This window comes from Zonotrichia leucophrys, chromosome 3 (assembly GCF_028769735.1).
Source record: "Zonotrichia leucophrys gambelii isolate GWCS_2022_RI chromosome 3, RI_Zleu_2.0, whole genome shotgun sequence".
NCBI classification, from domain to species: domain Eukaryota; kingdom Metazoa; phylum Chordata; class Aves; order Passeriformes; family Passerellidae; genus Zonotrichia; species Zonotrichia leucophrys.
The window spans coordinates 105,514,355-105,539,795 of NC_088172.1; the positions used below are offsets into that span (position 1 = coordinate 105,514,355).

The 25,441-nt window shown below is 44.8% G+C and overlaps 1 protein-coding gene across 7 annotated transcripts in view; it reads left to right on the top strand.

Annotated features, from left to right (window-relative positions):
• Positions 1 to 25,441, top strand: part of PLCB4 (phospholipase C beta 4) — a 171,494-nt gene that overhangs the window by 126,470 nt on the left and 19,583 nt on the right. For 5 of the 7 annotated variants that reach the window (XM_064709817.1, XM_064709818.1, XM_064709820.1 and 2 more), the window contains 14 exons: positions 227 to 324; positions 2,014 to 2,049; positions 4,576 to 4,717; positions 5,373 to 5,457; positions 5,924 to 6,048; positions 7,945 to 7,996; positions 10,251 to 10,353; positions 11,955 to 12,119; positions 14,757 to 14,961; positions 18,592 to 18,680; positions 19,071 to 19,221; positions 21,918 to 21,967; positions 22,088 to 22,153; positions 22,498 to 22,613. In XM_064709817.1, coding sequence (XP_064565887.1) covers positions 227 to 324; positions 2,014 to 2,049; positions 4,576 to 4,717; positions 5,373 to 5,457; positions 5,924 to 6,048; positions 7,945 to 7,996; positions 10,251 to 10,353; positions 11,955 to 12,119; positions 14,757 to 14,961; positions 18,592 to 18,680; positions 19,071 to 19,221; positions 21,918 to 21,967; positions 22,088 to 22,153; positions 22,498 to 22,613 — 1,483 coding nt within the window. The remainder of the gene's footprint in view (positions 1 to 226; positions 325 to 2,013; positions 2,050 to 4,575; positions 4,718 to 5,372; positions 5,458 to 5,923; positions 6,049 to 7,944; positions 7,997 to 10,250; positions 10,354 to 11,954; positions 12,120 to 14,756; positions 14,962 to 18,591; positions 18,681 to 19,070; positions 19,222 to 21,917; positions 21,968 to 22,087; positions 22,154 to 22,497; positions 22,614 to 25,441) is intronic. The other 2 variants (XM_064709821.1, XM_064709823.1) reach the window with 1 other exon arrangement.

Below are 25,441 nucleotides of genomic sequence, written 5' to 3' on the forward strand. Positions count from 1 at the left end.
ACAGCAAATAAAATTTCTCTTATGAACCATCTGAGGCCTTAACTGTAATTTACTGCACTTGGAAACAGTTAACTAACTCTTACAAATCTAATACTCTGGATTTTACTCCTGTTTTTAAGAAATGCCGCACTCAGACCTGTGAATTCAGCTGCCATTTGTTTCATGCCTTGCAAAGAAAACAGCAGCTGCTGTGGTTTTGCACTGATCCTTTTTGTTTTCTGTGCAGCTGACCAGGAGGAGGAAGCTCATCCTGAGTACAAGTTTGGAAGTGACCTTGTAGATGATTACAGTCAAAAAGAAGCTGTTGCCATCAGTGTCAAAAAGGTGGGATTGCTTCTTTCATATATATATTGTTATGAAAACTTTGTATGGGGGCTGTTGCAAAAGGCACTCTGCTTTGTGGAGACATCAGAGCACTTGTCACAAGACTCCAACCTGAGATCTTCACTAGGTGCCCCTCACCTTCAGGTTCATGAGAACACACAGCTTTGTAGCCAGAACCACTCTTCCCTTGCTCAGGTGGGATATGCACTCACTGAGGAAACAGAATCAGTGGGTAGGGAGCAGTATTCAGTGGAGGATTTAATCAGAAATCCCAGTTAAAGGCAGCAAACAGCTCCCTGCTCCAGTCTGTGTGTTTCACTTTGCACCTCAGGTGCAGAATCCCAGTAAGAGGTGGAACATGATTCCTTGCTGAGGAACAACAGAGGTGAACAATTCCTTGCTCAGCAGTACTTTGGCAGGGCTGCACTCGGTGTGTTCACTGCAGGGTTCTCCTGTATCATGTTCCATGGTTAACCCTTAGGGTGGGTTCTCTCTTCCTCCTGCAGCGTGGAGGCAGAACAGGGCAGTAATTCCCAGGGAGGTGTGGCAGAGGGGGCTCTGTCAGGCTGGCAGACAGGAAAAGGTTCTCTGTATTGTACTCACACCTGACCATTGCAGCTATCAGTCACTTGGATGTTATTGATGGTAACTAGATCCAGAGCTGGAATTCAGAGTAAGCTGCTCTGGCACTGGCAGCATTAGTGCTGCTGGCTGCAGAGCACAGCCCTCCTGTGAGGGCTGAGGTACCTTAGCAGATCATGTTCCTCTGCCTCTCCAGTGTTCTGGCCACTTCTTCCCTCCTTCTTGCCTTACTTTGGATGTTTCTGCAGACAGAAGTGTAGGAGTGGAAAGCAGCAGTGTGTGTGCAGCAGCGCCAGAGCCGTCAGACCTGCCTCTGGGTATCTTCTGTCATCAACTTGGCTTCCTCAGCTCTTGTGGATCCTCCCACTGCAGTGTCATTGCACTTCTTTGCATTTCCTGAGTCACTGCTCCTTGACTCCCTGAATGTTTTGGGCTGTTTTGGTTGGATGGGGGTTTTTTGTAGTTGTTGTTGTTACTATTTTGAGGATTTTTGTTTGTTTCCAGACTAGTCACTCATCCTCAGCACGTGTCCTTGGGTAACTTCTCTGCTCCTCTGCTGATCAGTGCCTTGATCTTTACTCTGCAGGAATGCACACTCAGTGCCAGACAGTATTTACCTGAGATTCTCAGTAGCTTTTAATTGAAGGCAGGCCCCAGACTGCTGCATTGCACATAACATCCTGGGACAGGCCTTCTCCACTGTGGACATGTCAAGCACAGTTTACAGCACTCATTACCCTCAGTTTTCAGAGCCTGGCAGTTTGCACATGCAGATCAGATGATCTTTATTGTGGTATCTTGATCTGGGTGTGTTATTCTTTCATTCTTCTCTGAAGCTTCCTGTGCCAGCATCTAGCGATAGCTCTGGTTTAACTGTCTGCCATCCTTCATCCTGTTCCCATGGCTGAGTTTCAGATCTTGTGTACCCAAATTTGGAGCAGATACAAATTTTTGAAAGTGTATGGAACAGATGAGCCTTGCAGGAAGGTGGAAAAGGGTTTACATTTTGCTAAATGCATTCACTTTTTGAGGATTTTTTCCTCCTTACTGTGAGTGTTTCCTATTGCTTTTTCTTTGGGTAATGTATATATATTTTCTTTCCCTCAGGCTGTTGAAGATTCTGAGCAAGAAAACAATAAAAAGGTGACACAGGATGTAATGTAGTTTATTTTATTGCTTTATATATAACCTGCATATTACTCACCATGCATTCTCCGTGGTTTAACAATTTTATGCTCAGTTTTCACCACACCTATTTTTGACAGTGACTCTACCTCCTTTGGTCCTCTAGGGTTTCTTCTGCTGTGCTTTTACACTGGGGTCAGGGCTGTCAGAAACCTGGGGACAGACAGGAGTGCATGACCTTTGCCTGCCTAGGAGTAGCTGATCTCATGCACTGGGAAACCTGTTCTCTGAGTGGTGCTGAGATCTGTCATCCCTGCTCGATTCTGCCCTCTGCCCTTACCCTGACTGCACTTTGTTTTCCTCTCTCTTTCTTCCTTTTGCTTTCCCTTGGGACTTCTGCATTTATCTTCTCCCAGGAATCCCTTCTGTAAGACTCTTCCCACCTCTTTCCACTTCTCTCCTCCTCCTCCTCTTCTCTCATCCAAGCTGCTCCTGTTCATAACCACACTTTGTTTCAGTCTGTGTTGTTTTCTAAGTGAGTTCTGCTCCTTTTCTTGAGGGGTGGGGAGGTGTAAATGACATGGAGATCAACTTTCTCCCTTGTCTTCTCTATCCCCTACAAGGCTCCTGTGCATTCCTTTGTTTCTGCAGACTTTAGGAAACATTCCTTCCTTGCCTCTTTCTTAACTCACAGTTTTAAAGTTGCAAACAGTGCAGAGTATAGCCCTACTGTAAAAATCAGGGGTCTGCAAGGGAGTAAGATAGCACCAATGTCTGGTACCTTGTCTTTGAGGCAGTGTCAGTGATGCAGTCACAGGGCTGCACCTGCAGGGTGCCATTGCCTGGAACTGAGGCACCACAGCCCTCGGGCTCCCTTTTGCCTGGGGCTCCTTTGCCTGGAGGTGTGGATGGATCAAGGCAGTTCAATGAGATTCGCTGTTCTGAGCAGTCAAAGCAGGCACTTTAAGAGCCCCCTGGGTTTTAGGAGGTGGGTGCTCAGTTCTGCCTGAGTTCATGGCCTTTCAGAAGTTAAGACACTGAAAAGAACTGGTTTCAGTGGGTAAATCTGGCCTGAATTTGACCTAAGCTCTATAACCAGCTATTGACCTAGTAACGAAGGAGAAAGCCTGTTTTCTCCTAACACAGGGATGTGCAGTGGGCATATCTTGGGATCACATCTGTGAAACCTCAGTGTGCACATTTCTGAAAAGCAGTTGGGTTGAGCCCTGGTGATCAGCATTAAAATGTGTTGTCAGTTTGATTTCATGGGCTGCTGGAAGTGTAATTCAGTCCAAAATGCACATACAACAATGTGTACCTGGACTCATTCTGCTAGCTCAGTCACTCTGTGCAGCCACAAAATTGTGTTCCTTTGACTATAATCATCTCACAGCAAGGCATAAGTGGTTCCAGTTCACATGGGTTTCGTTCTTGGGATGTGCCTGCCCCGCCTGGCAGGCAGAGGTCCATCACTCTGGTAAGTGGGCTCACTTTCCCTTTGCTCTGCCCCCTCAGGGAGTGAAAGAGCTGCAGCAGTGCAGGGTCTGTGAGCTGCATTTCCTCCAAGCCCAGAAAGGGCCTGGGCCAGCTTCCTCTTCTGTATTTCCTGAGTCAGGGATGGGGAGAGCTTCTGCCAAACACTGAGCTGCAGGCTGCGTGTCTGAATACACTGTACTTCCCAGCAGAAGGTCACTGCCAGCCTACAGGCAGATTTTTTTCTAGGAGAACAACCAAAGATGCATGTGTGGGAAAAACATGATGAATTTGCAGAGATTGTTCAGCTTGACAGAATTTTTCCTTTTTAATTTCAGTGAAAAGAATGTGTTTCAAACTGGTTTAGGGAAAGGCAAATACTGGACAGGGAGAGCCAATTAAGAAATGCCTCCTGATGTGGGTTTCTAGCAGATGAGATACTTGTAGGAAACTCTAAGTTCAGTTACAAATAAAGTGCATATTTATATAGGTGATGGATTCAGGATTTTATCAGTTGAAGTGGGTAAGAATAGGAACTTGGTACCGTGTCTCTTGTCTTGGGACACCTGTTTGTCCAGTGAAGGCTGTGGTTCCTACATTTTTGTTTGCTTCTGTTAGGAAAGATTAATAGTGGAACCCATTTGTCTTTTGATGGTGAGGAAGTTCTACTGAGTGCCAAGTACACACAGTTTCTATCAGAAAATGCATATTAGATCACAGGTTTTGGAATTTATTTGACAAAGATGGATCATTACCTCCCAGCATTGTTCAGGCTATTGGAATATTTATCTTTTATCTCAGTGTTACCCTACTAACTTCATGTAATATTTACCCACTGCTTAGGAGCTTTTCTATCATCAGCCCTCTTGCATGCATCCTATAACATTGACAGTCTTATATCAGCAAGGAAATAAATTTTAACTTGTGACACTAAACTTCCACTTTTCCTGTATTAATTTGCACTGTCTTTAACCTTCTGCAGATTTGGCTGTAATTTTGTCCCACCTTTGAAAAACCCAGCAGCAGTGTTTGCAGACAGAATTGTGATTGTTCTTTTTAATGTGTTTCCAGGGTTTAGTAACTGTGGAAGATGAACAAGCGTGGATGGCATCTTACAAATATGTAGGTGCCACAACCAATATACATCCATATTTATCAACAATGGTCAACTATGCTCAGCCTGTAAAATTTCAAGGTTTCGATGTAGCAGAAGGTAACATAAAAGGTTGAATGAAATACAAGTATTTGCTTAACCTAGGTAGTTTTTTAATCTCTACATTTCCTGAATTTAGAAATAAGGGCATAAGACTTTAGTAGTTTAATGACCATCATCAGTATGTTTGTAGACCTGTTTCCTTGGATGTGAAGTTAGCATGTAATTCCATTAGTCATCCACACGGAGTCACTCAGTTACTGGGAGAATAGAAGCTGTTGAGGTTGGTTCTATTCCGTGGGCCTTCCCAACTGAAATGCTTTTTTTAGTTCATCTCTCTCTGCAGTTAGGTGAGCACAGCTGTCACTGTGGGCAGCAGTGAGCTGATACTGCTCACTAGACAATTTATCATGTTGGTTTGCCTTATCTACCACACAGTGCAGGCTCTGAATAACAATGTTGTCCTAAACAAAAAAGGAAAATGTTGTTGATTTCCCAAGGAGAGAAACAGAGCAGCGAGTCAGAAATACTGTGAAATTTCTCATCACTGTAATTTGATTCTATGAAATTTCTTATCACTATAATTTGATTCTATGAGTAATAGATAATGGGGAAAGAGACCAAAAACTGCTGTGTCCTGCTGTTATAGTGCATGATTTTGAATGTGATTCATCATTACAGAGGTGTTTTAAAATGTCTTGTCTTTTCTTTCTAGAACGTAATATTCACCATAACATGTCCTCCTTCAACGAGTCTGTCGGGCTGGGCTATTTGAAGACTCATGCCATTGAGTTTGTGAAGTATCCTTTCACCTCCTCATCCCACCTTCCTAGCAGTTGTAAAACAAACCAGTGCACCTTTCTGCAGTTAGTGTTTAGTCTACAAAGGGAAAGGGGGCATTTCTCCTACTTCATGCAAGGAGAAATAGTGAGATTTGATAGTGAGATTTGATAGTGAGATTTGGAGACTCATGCCAATGAGTTTGTGAGGTATCCTTTGATAGTGAGATTTGAACACTCATGCCACTGAGTTTGTGAAGTATCCTTTCACCTCCTCATCCCACCTTCCTGCCAGTGCTAAAACAAAGCAGTGCACCTTTGTGCATTTAGTGCTGCATGTCTACAGAGGGAAAGGGGAAGTGCCTCAGGAAGGAGAAACAGAGTAACAGAAGAGGAGTGTTTGAAATGGTGTTGCGATGCTGGAGGTTGCAGGCCATGCCTCTGCACCTGTGTGGCGTTTGTTTGATTTCCTTGATGGATTCCCCAGCTACAACAAGCGGCAGATGAGTCGGATTTACCCCAAGGGGGGCCGTGTGGACTCCAGTAATTACATGCCGCAGATTTTCTGGAACGCTGGCTGCCAGATGGTCTCACTGAACTATCAGACCCCAGGTAGGCAGAGTGACCCTCCCTCCTAAAGAATGGCCTGGGCAGTGGCTGTCAGCCAGATGCTGTGGATTTGCTGCTGGCATTTCTGCAGGAAGCAGACATATGGCTGAATAATGCAGCGGGGTGGGAGCACGGGAGCGTGAGACAAGAGCAATAAAAACAGCCATGCACAGAAGGAAAATTCAGTCCTTTTATGGAAAAATAATGGAGTGCAGCATCTTCCCACTGAAATGGCTTTTATTAATAAAAAGTGTTAATTACAGGGAAATCAGTGCTTTCACAAAACACAGCTCTGGCACAGCTGGGTGCATGTCTGCAAAGCAAGGATGGAGTGTGCTGATTAAGATGGTGAAAAGTAATGACTGTGTGACAAATGCATTTCTAGACCAGTTGTTGGGAGGTGTCAGCAGTCATGTGCTCAGGTCTGAGATCCCAGCTGAGAGAATGATGCCAGGGAATGGAAATGCCTCTCCACAGGGTGATCTGAGAGGAGATGTATGTTCCTGTTCAGTGAAGGTGTGAGTACAGCAGGGCAGGCTGTCTGTTGTTTCCATTGGGTTTTTTAATTCATCTAGGAATGTCTTCAGTCAGATATATAACAGACCCATTTCCCATTGCCTTTTCTGGCTGTGGCAGTGCTTTTGTGCTCATTTGCCCCTCCCTGAACAGTGTCTTTGGTACAGCAGACACTCCTCTTGGTCATCCCCTGAGTTCTGTCCTGCCAAGCTGTGCCCCAGGCTCACCAGCTGAGGAGGCAGGAGAGGGGATGCACTGGAATCTGCTGCTTGTAGAGCACTCCAGTGGGCATGCCAGAGAGGCTGGAGCAGAAATACAAACCTCACTCTGCTCCCAGCACTGCCTCTGCCCACTGCATGTCATTCCCAGCCCCTTTAAATTGCACATTAAGAGTAGTAGCTGTGTGAGTGGAAGTGAGCAGCTTTCCTGTGTTCCTCCCCTGTGATCCAGCTGTGCTGTCAAGATGATTGTGGAAATAAAAGTTACAGCTGCCCAGTAACTCCAGTAATAACTGGTATGGGCATAAGACAGTCTTGTATTTTGTATAACAGAGCAGGTTTTGCTCCCTTTGAAGGTACAGTCAGTTGGGCAGGAGAAATACCTGTTTTGTTGCTAAAGCAGGAGATTGTATTCTCATGTAAGTAGAAAGCTGCAGGAAAACATTTCATTTTTACAAAGTTCTGGAGAGGGTTGGATAGAGGGAGATTGTTACATGTTCATGATCTTCCCCTACCAGTGCTGTAACAGTGCACTCACTAAAACTCACATGCTTGCAAATGTTGAAAGTAGGCAGTGCTGCTGTGATCTTTGTGCTTTCTTGGTGTGGTATTTTATTCAGCTAGGTCCACAGAAAACCAGTGGGACATGCACCTCACCTGCTTTGAGACATCAGGCTGCAGGCAGCTTCATCAGAGCTGTCATTGTGATGGAGTGCATTTCTCAAGGATGTCTCCTCTAGTCTATCTGTTATTTTGAGGCTATTTGCACTGTTAAAGCTCCTGCTTCCCTCTGTTATTCACAGTGATCTGCAGAAATGTGGATGCCAATCTGCACTGTAGATACCAAAGGTTAGATGCTGGAAATCCCATCCCAGACACTTGGCATGTCCACAGTTGTTACTTCCCTGCTTGCCAAGTGTGTTTGAATTCAGGGAAATACTGTTTCCTAAGCCCAGCATGGACTTCAGCGTGCTTGGTAAAGCTGTTACTCCTGTGAAAAAATATGAAGTTTTCCTGTTTCTTCCTATTATTTCTTAAATGTGGGTTTTATATGCATTAAATTTTAATTTAAACTTATTATTCGGGAAAACCAGTCTTATTTTCTGATCTAGTGCATGATCTGCATTATTCAGCAGGAAAGTGAGTAGATTCTCTCTCTTGGCAGATCTAGCAATGCAGTTGAATCAAGGGAAGTTTGAGTACAATGGATCGTGCGGGTGAGTGATGTGATTTAAACTGTTGGCACTGTGCATCAGGGTCCTTTACTAAGGTTTTAATAAGATTTTGTCACTATTAATTATGTGTTACAAAAGGAGAATGGGATGCTAGGTGAGGAGTAGAAATCAGCAGAGTTCAGGGAGCATTCTCCCCCATAAGGAGGTATTCTAATGAAGATGCTTTTAATTATGCCCAGTTTTCAAATGAGATCCAAGAGGCATTGTGTTCATATTATGAAGATCATGAATGCTGTGCACAGTTATTCAAATCCATCTCCACCTTCTGTTCTCAGCCTTTCTTTGAAGATGTGCCTCAGAGTGGAGATTCATTGCGCAGTTCACAGAATTGCCAAATTTACTTGGACAAGTGGAATCTGAATTCATAGGGAACATATTTCTAATCTGTGCACTCTTAATTGGAGCACAGATTTCACAGAGAATCCTGAAGTGTTTCATCTAAGTTCTTGCTCATGATTTTTGTATGACAAAGGATGTTCAGGGGATGCTGATAGATTTTTCTCAAATGTTGATAGACCTTAATAGGATAGACTGGTCATTAGCAGCAGGAGAAAAGGAGAGGTTTAATGAATCACAGGAAATGACAGTCCAGAAACACATCAGAGTCTGGAAACTCTTCCTGGGAAGGAGCTGCTCTTTTACTGCTGCTGATCTTACTCAGAAAGAAAGTCTGGCGGATGGAGCTTGGTCCAATTGTTCATTTGGGGGATGGCACAGAGTGCTTGGCCATGCCATGCCTTCATGGCAGCTGTGAGCGCTCCAGGAGAGGCTCTTGGCTTTGACAAAGTGCACTCGCTGTAATTTCAATCAAAACAACAAGAACAGAAGAAAACCAAAGCTTTCTTATGGCAGAGTTTGGTTCCTTTCTTCTTGGACCCACCAGCTTAGTAAAAGAGTACCTGCTTACTTTTGCCAAATTCTCTGAAGGACAGGCAAAGTTACCAACTAAATTCCTGGGTTCTTCCATCAGTGCTTTGATAATAATGTAGTGGTAATGCATGGTAATGTTTTGATATGCAGTGTAAATGTGGTGGTGTTTCAGTCACAAGGGAAATGAAAAACTGAGCATTTCCTTCTGCCTGTACTCCTCTTTTCTGATTTGCACCTTTCATGCTGATCAAACAAGGTCATTTCAGCATTTCTTATTGCAGCAGGCTGAAAACAGAGGCTAAGGAGAGTTAGTTGCCTTCTGCCCCAACCTGCCTTAAATTAACCAAATATTAAGAAATCACTTTTCTAATGGAAGAAAAATATTTTTAATGGAAGAAAAAAGAGTAATATTGCTTCCAAACAGAAGCAGTGTTATTAAGAAATGGATGAAAGCACTGACATTCTTTCCACTGGAATTTTTCTAGCATTTTTTAATCCCTGAATTCTGTCTAGGCCTTTATCATATTGTGTATCAGTGATTCACTAGAGGCTAAGGGTGGGTAAAAATTCATCTTCAAGCGGCTTTGTCTGTCAGGGTTGCAGAATTAGCAAGATTTTTCCAGTTGCACATTTTCTTCCATCAGTGGAAGGGAATGTCTGTAATGTGCAGCCTTTCTGCAGTGATCAACTGCTGTTTCATTTTGGTGGCAGAATCCTTGGGTTTTGGTGCACCAGAGCACAAATTGGCTTCATTGATATGGTGATGCACTGTGAGGTCCTCAGGGAGGCATTGTGAGTGTTATTGTGGTGGTACCTTTCATGCTGCTATAATTAACAATCTGTCAGCACTGACATTATCAGTTGTTTCCCCCAAGGTTTCACAACCACAATGAAAAAAATCAGCTTCAAGCTGAAATTTAGTGTACAAGTCTTGAACCACAAGGAGCTGCTTCATCTGGAAAAATAACATTGAAAAATCCCTCTGTGCTTTTCCCAAGTGTTAAAGAATTAAAACAAATGAGAGCATCTGTGTTTTATTACATGGTGACTCCCTGTATTTTTTAACTGTATTGTTCAGTTGTTTTGAAATGTCCTTGATTATATTACATTTATTTTTATCTTAAAATCACAGATTGATTTAATCTCTCTGTAGTTGGTTATTCAAAATTAAAATTAGTGTTTACCTATGTTCCAGACAACTGTAATACTTTCCTTTACTTCCTCACACTTGCGGCTGGAATGAGTCTGTATTTTACACTGCTTAGGCGAGCTCATTGTGTAAGGGCAGAACATCCATTTCATAGGTATTTAATACCATTTTAATTTCCAATCAAGGACAATTTTCTCTTTTTCCCCTTGCCATAAGGTACCTACTAAAGCCAGATTTCATGCGGCGACCAGACCGGACGTTCGACCCGTTCTCCGAAACTCCTGTGGATGGTGTTATTGCTGCAACGTGCTCTGTGCAGGTAAGGCAGCACAGACAGCTGCCAGCACACCCAAAAGCACACTTAGAATCACCAGAAATTGCATATATGCACTCAATGTGCTTGGACTGGGCAGATTTCAGCACATTGGTTATTTTTTTTTCTTTTTTAATATTGCTGGCTAAGATGCCTTTGTTTCCTTGATCTGAGTGGAGTATGATAGAATTGGAAATGATGTGTTATTGTTCATGGTGGTGTTCTGACACAATGGTCTTTTTGAAATCCATGAGCCCACACAAACACATAAAGGAATGAAGTTCCTTCCCATGCACAATGTGAAATTGCACAGCATCACTTGTCCCCACAGAGCAGGGAGGAGTCTGGGCACACAGGGACAGGATATCTTCAGAATGAATGCAGAAAATGGTTGGTGTGGGGCAGGCCCTTACTCTGGAGCTGTCTGTGAGTAACCAAGTCCATAAAGCTCCTGCTGCAGTTCCACAGCACGGTCAGGTGACCAGTTCTGGGAGGAGGCTGACAATTGTAAAACCTGCTTGGTGAGCAAAAGGCTTCAGCTTTCATTTAGCATTTTCCATGGGCTGCATTTCAGTTTCACACCCTCGCTGGCCAAGCATTCCTCATGCATCCCAGATGTTGAACTGAGCTCCATTTGCACCTCTAGTAGAATAAGCATGTTTAATTGATGTTGTGTTTCTTAAATGGTAATCAAAGCACAGCCCCTCCAAGAAGGAAGTGGGATCAGATGGTTCCTAGGTCATGCATTTTGACAGTTACCTTTCTTTTGTGACTAAAACTAGTGTAAAATTCCATGCAAATTTTGTAATTAAGGAGTTGAATGGAGCAAAAGCCAGCAATGATACTCTCAACCACAAAACTTTTCAGATCTGTTATCCAGAGTGTTCCCCAGAAGGATGTTAGGTCATGCAAACAGCAGGATCTGGAATGAGCTTAGTTCTGTGAAATCATGTTTCAGTCTTTTTCTTGCCTCCTTGATTGTAGTAGTGAAAACATTATCTGTATTTTTAAATAACAGATCATCTTGGTGAAATAAAAATTTTCCCTGGAGTAATCACTTGCTGTGGCTAGATTAATCTTGACTTGGGGTGAAATGGCAACAAACCTGCATATCTCTAACAATACTGAGGAATTGTGTGGGGCTTTGGTTTTTCACTTTTGAAGCATCCTGCACTTTCCAAACACATAATATGGAGTCAGAGTGACACGTGATTACCTTCAGACCTTCACATCAGTGAAAACAGAGCAAGAGTTTCCTTTTACTTCTTGTGCTCAAGATGTATCATATTAAAAAGTGCTTCTGAGCAGAGTGTTAGAAGTTGTGGAATAGCAGTGCCAGCTCTGGTTGTTCCATTCAGTGTTTTCATACAGTGGATGCATCTGTGAGGCACTGCTGGCAGTACCATTTCAGGTGAAGTAGTATTTCCATGCCTGACCACAGGAGCTTTTCCAAGGAGGTGCAGTTTGAAATGCACCCTTTGCACACGAGGAACTAAGCACATGTGTCAGCTGTAAAGCATCTCTCAGGGCGATGCCAGTGAGAAATGACCTCCATCTCCCACATGCCTGCCCTGCAGTGCCGTTCTCTCTGTGCTGCTGTGTTGCAGGTGATCTCTGGGCAGTTCCTGTCAGACAAGAAGATCGGCACCTACGTGGAGGTGGACATGTACGGGCTGCCCACGGACACCATCCGCAAGGAGTTCCGCACGCGCATGGTGATGAACAACGGCCTGAACCCCGTGTACAACGAGGAGTCCTTTGTCTTCAGGAAGGTAGGGTGGCATCTGTGCAGGGCCCTGCTGTGCCTGCCCCCTGAGCCAGCCCTCCCTGCTCACCCCGACGAGTGCTGCTCCACGGCCAGGCTTCTAGGGCCCCGGGTGCTGCTGTGAACATGGAAAGCTGGGGGCAGCTTTCAGGAGCCTGCTTGGTTTTGCCTTGTTTTGGTTCTGCTTTCTTTTTGGTTCTGCTTTGGTTTTATTTTTCTAACGGATAACCTCTGTAGCTATCACATGATTTTTTTGTTGTTTTTGTTTCCATTTGGCTTTTTCCTCCCCTTTGCTTCCTCCTCCCACTTGGAGGTAGGCACCTCCTCTGTGACCATGCCTGTGTTCAAGGTATGCAGTCTGCTCAGAGTGAGCCCCGCTGGCGGACACCATCATTCCCTGGAGATTCCTTCTTCCCTGCCCTGGCAGTGGCTGCTATCTTGCACTGTTCCTTCAGCCCAGAGGGCAGGTGAGATGCTGCATCCAAAGCTAAGGTCAATGTCATTACATGGAAAAGTTGGAAGGGTGCTGTGTTCCTCAGGCGTGTTGCCAGCTCCCTCCTTCAGTGGTCCATGTGCATCATGTACCTTCTTTATTTTTTTATTTTTTTCCAATACTGAAAGAAAAAACAACCCTTTTTTTCTTGGCATGGGGGATTTAAAGAGAGAGACCATTTGTCCGTGTTCAGTTTTTATCTCTCAGTCCTTATATATATATGATACACATATATATATATTTATTTTATTTTTCTTCTGTTGCCTGGAGTTTCATCCAGACTACATGTGTTACAGTGCTGTCTTGGATAACATCTGTTTTGCTTACACCTGTTTTGTTGTCATGCAGAATTGTTGCTCTTTTATTCCAAAGTTCAGACTTGTAGTCCAAATGTCAGACTTTTTGCTGAATGGTGATAGCTCTTCACACTTGGATATATTACACACTTAATCTGCTTTCCTAACAGCATAGCCAGTTTTTGAGAGAAATTGAGGTGATGCAAGAGTTTTTTCTGAGCTCATATTGTGGAAGGAATGTGACTCCAGGTGCTTTTCTCTGTGTGAGGAGCACAGGGAAGATGCTGATGCACAAGCAATGTGCTGCCCATGACTTGCTGGCCGTGTGACCAGCAGCTGCTGCTGTCTGATTTCTTACATCAAAAGGGCCAGAAATTCCAGTGCAGCCCGTGTGCTGGGACATGGGCACAGAGACTGAGGCCAGTATTTCTCATTACTGCTCTCCAGTGAGCAATCCCATGGTCACAGGCTCTCTTGAACTCGTAGGTCAGCCAAGAGATTATTTTTCTCCACCTCAGGCCCTTATCATAGCTAGCAGTGTAATCAGCACCCACCAGAGATCCAGCGGGTGAGTGGCAGGAGCACAGCAGGAAGGATTCCTCTGGCTGGAGGTGCTGATGGCACGGGGTGCACTGTGCTAAAACATCATGAGAGGGTGCGAGTCCTAGCAGGATACCACAGAACAAATTAATGCAGAGGGAACAATAAACTCAGTCCCCATCGTGGCAAATCCGTGTCAAAGAGCATCATGTAATGAAAGATGTGCTGATCTGTGCCCTGTAGGGGAGAGATCTCACCTGCCCTGCTCGGGTTGCAGGGTTATCCTCAGGCTGATGCTTAACCCCACACAGTTGTTCTCAGGTACTGTGTTTGATTGTTCTCCTGTCACGTTTTCTCATATTTATTTTAGTTAAGATAAGGTTTCAGTCTCTCTGACCTGGGTTCTGTGTTGTCCCTCTGTTGTGTGAGGGGAGGAGCGAGCAGTGCTGCTGGTGGCCTGTGCTGGGAGGGCTGAGCTGTAGCTGAGCAGAGCAGGATATGCATGAGCTGCTGCCATGGTTCAGAGACCAAGAGCAGCCTTTGTTTGTGCCCCCAAGGCTGAGAAGGTGTGAGGGAGCAGGCAGGCACAGCTCCCTGAGCTCTTCCCCTGTGTCCCACAGTGCTGGGGAGTAGCCCCAGGCAGGGAAGGGGGGAAATCTGTCCCAATGTGTGGTTGGGATAGGGTGGGCTGGCAGAGGAGCTGCACTCTGCTGTGTGCCTGCTCCTCAGTGCTGCACGCCCAGAGACAGCCCCTGTGCTGCAGGGAGGGCAGGGGGTCTCTGTTCCCTGTGCCTGTCCCCTGTCCCTGTCCTGTCAGCCCAGCTGGGCAGGGGCAGGAGGCTGAGCATCCCTGCTCCCGTGCATGCCCTGAGCCATGTGCTGAGTGCAGCACAGCCTGCAGCAGCTCACACATCCCCAGCAGCCTGTGCTTGCACTCTCCTTGCCCTTTTGGATGCATCCCAAATCCCATCTCTCTGTCATAATTCCTCCTGATCCAGTGCTGCCTGCCCTTTGGTTGCTGCTGGATCTGTCATTTCCCATGCAATATTTACCTGCCTTCTTATCACTGCCACCAGTCTCCAGTAATGAGAAATAAACACACAGAGTATTTAGCTGGTGTAACTGTGAGTTGCAGAACTTACATAGCCTGAAATGTACCCGTTATTTAGGGCGAAAAAAGCTTTTCTAGGAAGATTTCATTTTGAAGCCTGGGCTCTTGCAGTGCTGGCAGTTTCTCGCCTGAGTTCACGCACGGGAGGCGGGGAGGAGCTGCTCTGTCAGTGCCATGACGTGTCTGTGCTCTGTGGCTTTCCAGGTTATCCTGCCTGACCTTGCTGTGCTGAGGATAGCCGTGTATGATGACAACAACAAGCTGATTGGGCAGAGGATCCTGCCTCTGGACGGGCTGCAGGCAGGTTACAGACACATCTCCCTGCGCAACGAGGGCAACAAGCCCCTCTCCCTTCCCACCGTGTTCTGCAACATTGTGCTCAAAACCTACGTGCCTGATGGCTTTGGAGGTGAGAGCAGCCTTGGCTCGCTGTGCTGTGGCTCTGGAGTGCTGCTGTGCAAGCCCTGAAGTGCTCCCTGTGCCAGCCAGAGCACACGTGCAGTGCTGCAGGGTGGGGAGGTTCAGCATTCCTACCTTTCTGTAACTCCTTGGGATCTCTGCATGTTGAGGGGACAGATCTGCTTTCTGACCAAGTGCCTGCCTCTGTTGATGATAAAAGCATTAGTGTACTAAAACGAGAAAATAATGTGGAAAATAAGCTACTACTACTTAGCCCAATTTGATTTTTCTCTGTTGACAATTTAGAGTCTTATTTTATTGCATATTGTCTGACATAAATATCTATACATACATCTGGTTCGGATGTACTTTATCTATATTGATTGGTCTATAAGTATTAAAAAATACATGCAGAAGCATAGTTTCTTTCAAACAAAACCAATTCTATATTCTTGGGAATACTGGCATATTTTTGTAAAAGGCCAGTGAAATAATTCAGCATCCAGAACCTCTCTGCATTTTTCTATCCTGATTTTACATGTCTTTAGTGTAGTTTAATTGTGTTTGGGCTCTCAGGAAAGTTAATTTCATGTGAGCATTTCCATGATGAGGTTGACAGAGCTGTGGTCACTCACACTGAGCAGTGGCCAATGGCCACGTGTGTGTGGGAGCACAGAGCTGAGAGTAATCATTGCACCACTAAAACCTGTGTAATGCCTGAGTTCCCCCTGCCAGAAAGGGTTCTGCACCCCGATGAAATTTGCTTGTGCACTGGACAATGCATGAACCATTTCAAACTGAAAAGTAGGAGTTGCACAGAATGCTGGAGCTCTGACTCGGCAGCAATTACCTCAGGGGTTGCTGATGAAATATATTGATCAAACCAGTGTTTTTCTCTTCACAAAACCTGTTTCAAACCTGCAGCCATGCAAAGAATAGCTGCACTTCTCTGAGTGATTCCCACAGCAGAAACTGGAGGAAGGGAAGGTTGACCTAACCTGTCTTCAAGTCTGTGTTTGCTACTGCTTATCCAGGCTTTAAAAAATTAACAGGCTGAGACTTCAGTAACAACATTTCATGGAAAAAAGGTGTTACAGGAGCATCTGTGTTGTTCACATGTGGAATCCTGGTTTCTGCAAGTCAGCTGGAGGTGTGCCAGGGGCCCTGGAGCACCACCATGCCATTGGCAACACATTTCATCCCCAGTATTTAACTGCAGGGACTTTGTCTCCAGAGAAGTGTGAGCTTCTGCCCAAACTTGAGATTCTCAAGGGTAATTGACCCATCAGTCTAAGAGACATGTTTAAGTGTGCCCTTTAATTCTTACCTGAACTGAGGCTTTTGGCAGCAAATGACTCAGTTGAAATATTTTCTCAGCTAAGGACGTGCTTCTGATTTGGGATTGATGTTCTATGGCACCAGACTTTTCCTAAGGACAGAATTTAAACTTAGCACTGAGTTCCATGTGGCTTGAGCTACTGAGTATGCTGGAACCACTAGGAGAAAATATTTGTTTAATTATTTTTTTAAAGTGCATTGTGCACTTGCAGAAGGGAAAGACTTGTTTTCCAAAGAGAATTTCAGCACCAGTTTAGAGTTTGCACATTGTGTGCTGCAGTGTCAGCAGTGTCGTGAGTGGTTTATTTGGTAGAGATGGGAAAGCACTGCTACCCTCAGTAAGAGTGTTGGTGCAGTACAGTGCTGCTGGAAGGGAGGGCTGGTGGCTGTGGTTTGCTGTCAGCTTGGCAGAAGCAGCCTGTGCATGAGCAGGAGCTCAGTGAGCTCAGCTCTGGCTCTGCTCTCCCTCCCAGCCAGGCTGCATGTGCCTCCTGTGCTTCCCTCCTTGGTACAGAGCAGCAGCACGCTGAACACCTGGCAGTCCCTTCTGACACCCAGCTGCAATCAGTCATCAGTGTTCTGCTGGCATGGGGGTTTAATTACTTATCTTCTGCAGGGAGCTGCTCATTGTTTTATGAGCCATCACTAGGATCTCCGGGGTTGTTTCAGCAAACCTGTAGGAAGGTAGAGCTCAAGTCAGTAGCTGCCTACTTTCTTTCTTCTTTCCTTTTTGTCTTTTTAACCTGTATGAGTAAGATTTAAAATGCGCCCTGAATAATAACTAGAAAAGGTGATGCATTGTAGGCTTTCAAAGATGTGCTTTCCTCTTTTTATTTTATAGCTTTGCAATTTCTTGTGGTTTATTTGCATCAGCGCCTCTGTTCCCAGTAAAACCACAATAATGGCACAAACTGATGCAAATGGAGCAGCATTGTACACATTTCTATTCTGGAGCTGTGCAGTGAGTAAGCCTGGCTGTCAGGTTCATGGTGTGCAGTGACTGTCAGAGCTGTGGGTTTGATTGCAGCTCCCACCCCAGCTCACCTCCCTGGGACTGGGGACAGGAGCAGGGCACAGGGAGGGTCAGCTCCCCAGCAGGGCTGAGCCTGGGCTGTGCTGGGCTGGTTCCTGGCACAGCACACAGGGGTGCTGCTCTCCAGACACCGTGGCATCCTCACCTGGCAGCTCCTGCCATCAGCTTCCAGTGAAACTGGGACGTTTCCAGCGGCCCTGGGTCTGCGCTGCCAAGGACAGGAGGACATCCCTGATGGCTTAGGGAGAGGAGACGTGCTCAGTGCTCATCCACGAGCCATTGCCATGGCTAAAAATAAATCCTACGTGGCTTCTGTGTGTGAGAAATGAGTTTCAGGAGACATCAGTGGGTCACAGCAGTTACTGGAGATGACCTGTTCGTGTAGACAAACAGATCTCAAGGGTAGTGCTGAGGGCTTAATTAAACTTCTGTGGGAATGGGAGGCCTGTCAGCTGTGGCTTCAGAGGAGCATTCCACAGAACAGCTCAGGTTGGGAGGGAGATGATACAGCCCAGCCCCTACTTTGAACAACAAGTTTCTTCCCAAGCCTCTTGATGGGTTGGATATTTTCTCTTTTTTTTGACTGTTGGAGTTAAGCACAGGGAGAGATTATTTGATGTGCATGTAAAAAATTGCTGGGACTTTGTCATGCTGTGAAGCTGTGCTTGCACATTTGTCACTGCACTGGAAAACAAATTCAGTGATCTGTGTGGTACCCAGGGCTGTGGTACCACTATTGGTGCTGTGTCATGTGCAGGATTCAATGCTGGTCATGCCCAGAAAAGCCATTCACAGCCTGTCATGGAATATCACAAAGGCTGCTGAGAATAGATTTACCTGATTGCTTCAATCCACCTGAAACTGCTCTTTAGCTAGGAAATACAGAGGCATTTTCTGCAATTCCCTGCAGTCAGTCAGCACCCTCAGCCAAGGGACAAAGTTAGTGCTTTGTGGCCAGGAGATCCCATCCTGGTCCCAGATTCTACAGTCAGGAACTGGGAGGAAGTTAGAGCAGTCTGACAGAGTCACTGGGTTCTCCTAAATAAGGATCTGGACTAAAACCACACCTTGGTGCATTAAGAGCTGTTCCATGTTGCAGGTGCTCTGGGAATAAGCACTTCCAGCCCTGCCAAATTCACTGCAGAAAGCTGGGCTCCTGGTGCAAGCCATGTCTCATAATACCAGGGATGGAGTAAAGCTCTTGTAAAATACTCATTTCCAGATGCCTCCAAAGCTCATAAAAAGTTGATTTTTTTTTTTTTCTTACAGATATTGTGGATGCTTTATCAGATCCAAAGAAATTTTTGTCAATCACAGAAAAAAGAGCAGACCAAATGAGAGCTATGGGCATTGAAACTGTAAGTAGAATCAATGAAAAACACAACCCACTTCTGTCCATGCTGTGCTCTTTATTTAAAGTGAACTGGTCCTTCTCCAATCAATGCACCTGATCACTTCTCATTTTCAAATATAAGCTACTTTGTCTGCATTATATCATTTATTGAAATACTGACTGCCTTTTCATGGATCACATTAATACCTCCTTTAGGGGGGCAGATTTTAATAAATGGGGACCAAGTTGTATTTTAGTAAGTAGCTATTTGGAATAGGTTACAAATGCTTTTCTGTAGTGTTGTTTGAAAATATGTTGCAATTTCGTTATGTTTAAAGTGAGCCACTCAGAAACGTTCCCAGCTTTTTACACTGCAGGCAAAAGAACAATCCCTGTGTTCTGGTGTTTCTTTCAGAGTGACATAGCTGATGTACCAAATGACACTTCCAAGAACGACAGGAAGGGCAAGGCCAACAATCCCAAAGCCACTGTGACTCCTCAGAGCAGCTCTGAGCTCCGGCCCAGCACCACCGCAGGCCTGGGCTCTGGCACCGACGCCAAGAAAGGTACCCAGGTCCTGCTGTGCCCTGTGGGGGCACAGAGCAGCACTCACAGTCAGCTTTCATTCTGGGCTTGCACTCCTTCCTAGCGTCCTGCCCTTGGGAGGTGTCTCTGGCTCACTGCAAATGCACTCAGTGTGTTGCTGAAATGCCTGTGTAAAGGCAAGGCAGCTTTATTTCAGAGTCCCCTCTTGGTGTAGCTGCAGCCTCTGGTAAGCAGCTAGGGGTTTATTTTATCTGTGTATTGTACACATAACCTGCATGGCTCTGGGAACAGTTTACTAGTAAGGATTCCTGGAGCAGTGCCAACAGGAGTGACTATTATCTGGCATAGTCCGCAGAAACTCTTCTGCTTTTTTTCTCCCCTCACAAATCCCTTGGCAGGGTTGCAGAGTTAAGTAATTAAAGGTATTTAGAATTCACTGGAATCTGTAGAGATTTCCCAACAATTAGAAATGTTTTCACAGTGTGGTTTTTTTCTGAATAGTGGTTATGGAAATGGCATGTTTATTGGAAAAAAAAAATAATTAGATGTGCTCCTTTACAAGTGAGTAAGTATTTTTTCCTAACTCTTCACCATTCACTCTACAAAGTCATTTTATACACTCAGATGGGATTATTTGTTTCTCCCATATCATCACAGGTAATGAAGATTAAGCGAGAAAGCAAATTTGTACAGCTGAATGAAAGACAGTAAATATTTCTGTGAGTGGGCCACAGGAATTAGGATGTGGCTCTGTCCCTCATCCAGCCTGGCCCAAGGGATTGCCAGGAGGGAGGAGGAGCACAGAGGGCTCTTGGGCTCAAATTCAAGCCACCATGGCTGGGCACACTCTGGGGAAGGGATCTGCTGAGAGCCCAAGTGCCGTTTCCCTGGAGTCACTGGCAGTGAATCAAAGCCTCAGTTGTCTCTGGCACCTGAGCTCCTTCAGAAGTTGTTCTCTGGTATGAGCCCCGGGTCCCTCCATGCAGTGAGGGGTTTTCATTTCATGTGCCATGGCCATTTGCACAAGTGTTGGCTTTAGCATGCATTAATCAAGCATGAAATTTGCTGGGGTGGCAGCAGATTCCTGCTGGCCACGGAGCCTGGACAGCTGAGGAAATGTTGTGTGTAGTGGTTCTATGCAGCAAATGCTTTAAAATAAAACCCTGAGGAAGCCTGCTTAGAACCCCAGCAGCCTGATGCAGGCCTGAGGTCTCAGTGCCTAACACTCTCTCCTGACTGCAGTTTTCATCCCTATTCTTGCATGTTAAAATAGAGCTGCTCATTTCTGTGTCCCATGTAATGATGCTTATTTTGTGTTTATTGTCTCTCTGATTTACTAGGATATGAATAATTCTAGCACTGTTAAAATACACAGCTCATCTTGCTGTTAAAAATTACTTGAGCAGCAAAATGGGGAAGGCTTTGAAATGCACAAGAATGTGGGGGTTTTTTGGTCCCAGATTTTCAGTAAGAGTCAAATCACTCGTGTTTTTGAAAACTTCAGCCTCTATCTGTGCCTGCATCTGCTCCTGTCCCATTTACCTAGACTAAGGTTGATACCATATACTTGAGCAGAGTCTTGTGCTCCTAAGAAAAGAAAATATTCATATTCCCTAAGGAGATTGCCTACCTCTCCTCCCCTCCTCTTTTTTTTTTTCCTTTTACAGTGTCTGAGCATTTTCCAGTTAAATTCACCTTAAAGCCAAAAAGTCCTTCTCAAGGCAAGGGAAATCTTGCAGTCCATAGACATTATTAAGAGCAGTTAACTAAATATGTTTACAGGGTATTTATACACAGACCAACATTTCTGTGGGAAACCTCAGGGAAACCTGAAAATTACAACTCTCATGGCATTGTATTGACATTTTTATTAACACTTACATGTAGGATGTGCTTAGTAGTTTTTAAAAAACCCTTAATATGTCACAAAGCATTTATTAAAACATAAACATTAAATGAGATCAGGTTTTGTTTGCATTGCAGTTAAAGTGACCAAACATTTTCATTCATTTCATTTTCATTCTACATAGTACTGTTAGTCTTGTGGGACTGAAGTTTCATCAGAATTTTCACTTCTTCTGGTTTTTGTTTCTCCTTCATTTTGTAACTCTCCTTTAGTCTTGGAGCACCCTTCTGCTCCTTTTCCCTTAGCCTGCTGTTAAGCAACATGCAGATTTTGTTTCTGTTACCACAGAGGGTGCAAGGTGATTTTCCCTCCTGTGTTTTAACCCGAGGAGAAGCACACTTAGTCCCACCCCAGTTTTGTAGTCATGTATAACCCTACCCAAGAAACTCCCCACTGCAAGAAGTGGTGCCAGAGCAATCTCCAGCTAGGGACCAAAATTCTGAAGGTGTTTTAATATTCATAAATGGTTTGCTGTGTTTGCAAAAATGACCTTTTTTCAATTCTTAGATTGCTGTGTTTTGGCACTTCAGTCCAGAGCCATAAGAGATTAAAATACACTCATTGATTCAATTCTTTTTCCACAAGGCAATTGATTGAAGAGTGCATGGGAAAAGCAAATGACTGTATTTTAGCTAGATCTTGATCAATAATTTTCTCATTAACCTGTGATTATTTTTTTCATGTGGCAAAAAACATTAATTAATTAACTGTTAAGTTCAATGTAGGTAGCTGGGGTAAAACTCAAATTTTGCATGTGAGATATACCAGTATGTATGAAGTTTTAGATAAACTGTATCAATACCTTCCCAGGTATAGACCTTATTCCTCAAGTGAAGATAGAAGATTTAAAGCAAATGAAGGTAAGATTTGACACAAGCTTCTCAGGAGGTGCTCCTAATTTTTGTTTTAAGTAGCCAGGATTTTACCTGGCTAAAGTCAGTGTGGCCACAGAAGAATTGATCCAGCTTCTCTCTTTTCAGGCTTATATAAAGCATTTAAAGAAACAGCAGAAGGAGCTGAATGCCTTAAAGAAGAAGCATGCCAAGGTATGATCAGTTAGAGTTCTCTGAGCCTCATTTTAGACAGTTGCTCACTAGCACAGGCAGTTCCTAATTAAATTACAGGGGAAGACTAAGGGGTGGTAGCTGGATTCCCAGGAAAGGCAGGTGTGTTTAAATGGCCTGAAATGTGCTGCAGGGAGCCCACCTTCCCTTGGGCAGCCCTTGGTGTGTGTGCCTGAGGCTGGGTGCACCTTGTGTGGCCATGCAAGCACTCAGGGCTCCCCCTCATTGTCAGAAGGGAGCATTTGTACCCTGATGTTCCCTAGGCTCTAAGGAGATTGCCCATCAGATACTCAGTGACCTAATGATGGGGCCCTGCTGTTTTCCAGGAGCACAGTGCCATGCAGAAGCTGCACTGCACACAGATTGACAAAATAGTGGCCCAGTATGACAAAGAAAAGGTGTCATATGAGAAAATGCTGGAGAAGGCAATCAAGAAGAAGGGGTAAGGTATTTTTTTTAATTGTTTTTTCTTTAGACTTAAAATAGATTTGATCTCTTATGCTACTGTGGTCTGGAATAAAATGTTCAATACAAAAGGGCATTGCAGCTTAATGCAGCATCATACTTCAGCCTGAGAATGAGCTCTAGGAATGGTTCATAAATGCTTGGCTCACTCTGCCTTTCTCCAGTCTTCTGCTGTCAGAATTTTAAAAGTAAAAGCAAAGGGTTTGCCTCTAATTTTGTTTCTGCTTTCTAGTGTGGTCTCACTGCACTCTCCAGGCAATGTCACTGTTGTGTTCAGTGAGAGCAGACTCGGGTCCTCAACAGCTCTAGTGACCAGAAAGTGGCAATGTTTGGATTTTAGGGGAAAAGCTGGCTTTTAAATCCTGACAGTTTGAAAATAGTAGACTCCTGCTGTGCTGTTGAGTTGAAGTTTCTTTTTGACAAAAAACTTACAGATCCTCAGCTGGGATAGATGAATCTTACTCCTTTGACTGGGGTGGAGTTGTTTTGACTTGCACAGGCTGATGGGATATTATCTGTGTGAGTCTCCTGTTTGTCCCAGAAAGGTTCTGGAAGATGCTGATGACTTTAATAGAATGTCTGATTCCAAATTGGAGCTCAGGGGCAGGACCTGCTGCTGCCTTGCTGCTCACCTGGCAGCAGTTTCTGCTCTCCACCTTTCCCTGTGTCACTGGAGTTTCATTGAGACAGCAGGAATTACTGGAGTTCCAAACCCAGCTATGCCAACAGTTGCTCCTAATTTCATATTGTTGTCATCTGGCAACAGCAGCTGGCAGCAGCTTACTCACTGAATACTGAACATAGATCTCTGTTTGGCACTGGATTCCTCCAAGAATGCTTTTTCTATAAATCACTTGGAATGGTGGAGGGGTTCTGAGTGCACATGCTGTAAACTGCCAAAGGAACTGAAGCAGGACTGTCAGAAGTAAACAAGGTAAGGAGAATTCTCCTCACTCAATTACTGAAAGTTCACAGTTCCTGCTGTACTTTTTTTGTTCAAGACAGGAGAGCTGTAAGCACACAAATACTTACAATCTATGGAGTTTCTTCCAGAAAATCACTACTTCTCCAAGCAGAGAGGGGCCAGCTGCAGGATTGATTGATTAATTTAATGTGGCTTTGATTCAATTTCATTGACTATAACACAGCAGAAGGTTACTGATACAGCTGGATTTTTAGTTACAGTCAGGTTACTTCCTACAGTGGCAGAGAAGTGAGCTCTGGGCCTTGCACCAGGATTATTGTGGGGCAGAAAGGTTTCCCTGAGCTCTGGTATTTAAGAATCTCAGTGTTCCTGTTGGCCTGGGCAGGAACCAGTGCCTCTGCCTGTCCAGACGAAACAGCAAGGAACGCGTGCCAGGAAGTTCAAGGTGGAAAAGGCTATGTCTGTGCAATTAATATGGGGAAATCCTGGATAACAGTGCTCTCCAGATCACCCCAAAAGGGGACAAGTATCAGAGCAGTCCACAGTTTGATTCACAGTTTGAGGTCACTTCATTGGCTACCTGCAGCATCTTTGCTTACTTTTATAATGCATGGACACCAAAGCCTTTATGCTAGTTCCATATTAGGAGTTAAAAATAAAACTGGAAATGACCACTCCAGAAGCAGCCTCAGTGCAAAGCCCTGTTCTTTACCCCAGTTCCATGCTTCCATGGGCTCCAGAGCTCCCAGTCTCCTGATGGCTCTTTCAGTTTTACAAGACTAGCTGTGTGCATCTGATTAGCAGCCAGATCAGAATCAGTACAGGCAGACTTGCTGTGAAACACTTCTTAATGCCACAGCAGAATATGAAGGGTTTCCTCCAGGGTGAGCCCTGAAAGCCCATCCTGCAAGGTACTTATGCCCAGCCCAGCTGTGCAGAGTACTAAAGGACATGCTTAAAAGTGAATGCATTGGCTGACACTTAGAAATTTCATTGAACCTAAAGGATCTGATGAATCCAGAGTCCTGGGTTCAGTGGGTACAGGACATGCTCCATTTCCTTGGCTATCATTCTGGAGCATTTGCAAGGAATAAAAGTTGTAAGAGAACTTGTAGAACATGTTTTCAAGGCATTCATATTGAAATTGTCAGATTATTTCCTGATAAAAAGGCCTTTGATAGGTGTAAAGACAGATTTCTCCTCTGATCTTGTTGTGCACTTTTTTGTGGTCCATTTCTGCCACATGGTGTGACAAATGCCAACTGCATATTGTTCAGCAAAGCAGGGTTTTTTAATCACATGCTAATTCACTGACAGATGGACAGGATTTTGCTCCCTGTGCTATTTCTGTCATGCACTTGAAATGCTTACAAATCCCAGAGGGGCATATGGGAATAGGTATGGTTGTGTTCCCACTCTGAACTGGAGTCAGGGCACATAAAGATCCTTCTGGTTGATGGGACTGCCCAGAAATCCAGGGGTGTGTAAGGTTGGGAGGTGACCCTGCATTGGGCTGGCCCTGGCTGTTTGTCCCCAGCTGTGACTCTGGTTCAGCCATGGGCTGTGCCACCCCAGCTGGGGACAATCCCATCAGTCCCATCCAGTATCCCAGGCCCCAGACGGGCTGGGAGCTGCCTTGGCACAGGGTGAAAGCTGTTTCCAGAGGCAGGATCAGCTGGTGGGTTGGATGGCTGGGACTCTGAGGAGTCCAGTGATGCAACTAAAGAGGCCGTTTTGGGATGAAGTATGTGTGATTCACACCTCAGAATCAGTGTCTTCATACTGATCACCAAGCCACATATTCCATGGCAGCCACACCTGATCCCAGTGTTATCAGAGACATTTCCCTTTCAGCTGCTGGGCTTTTCAGGCACAGGTAC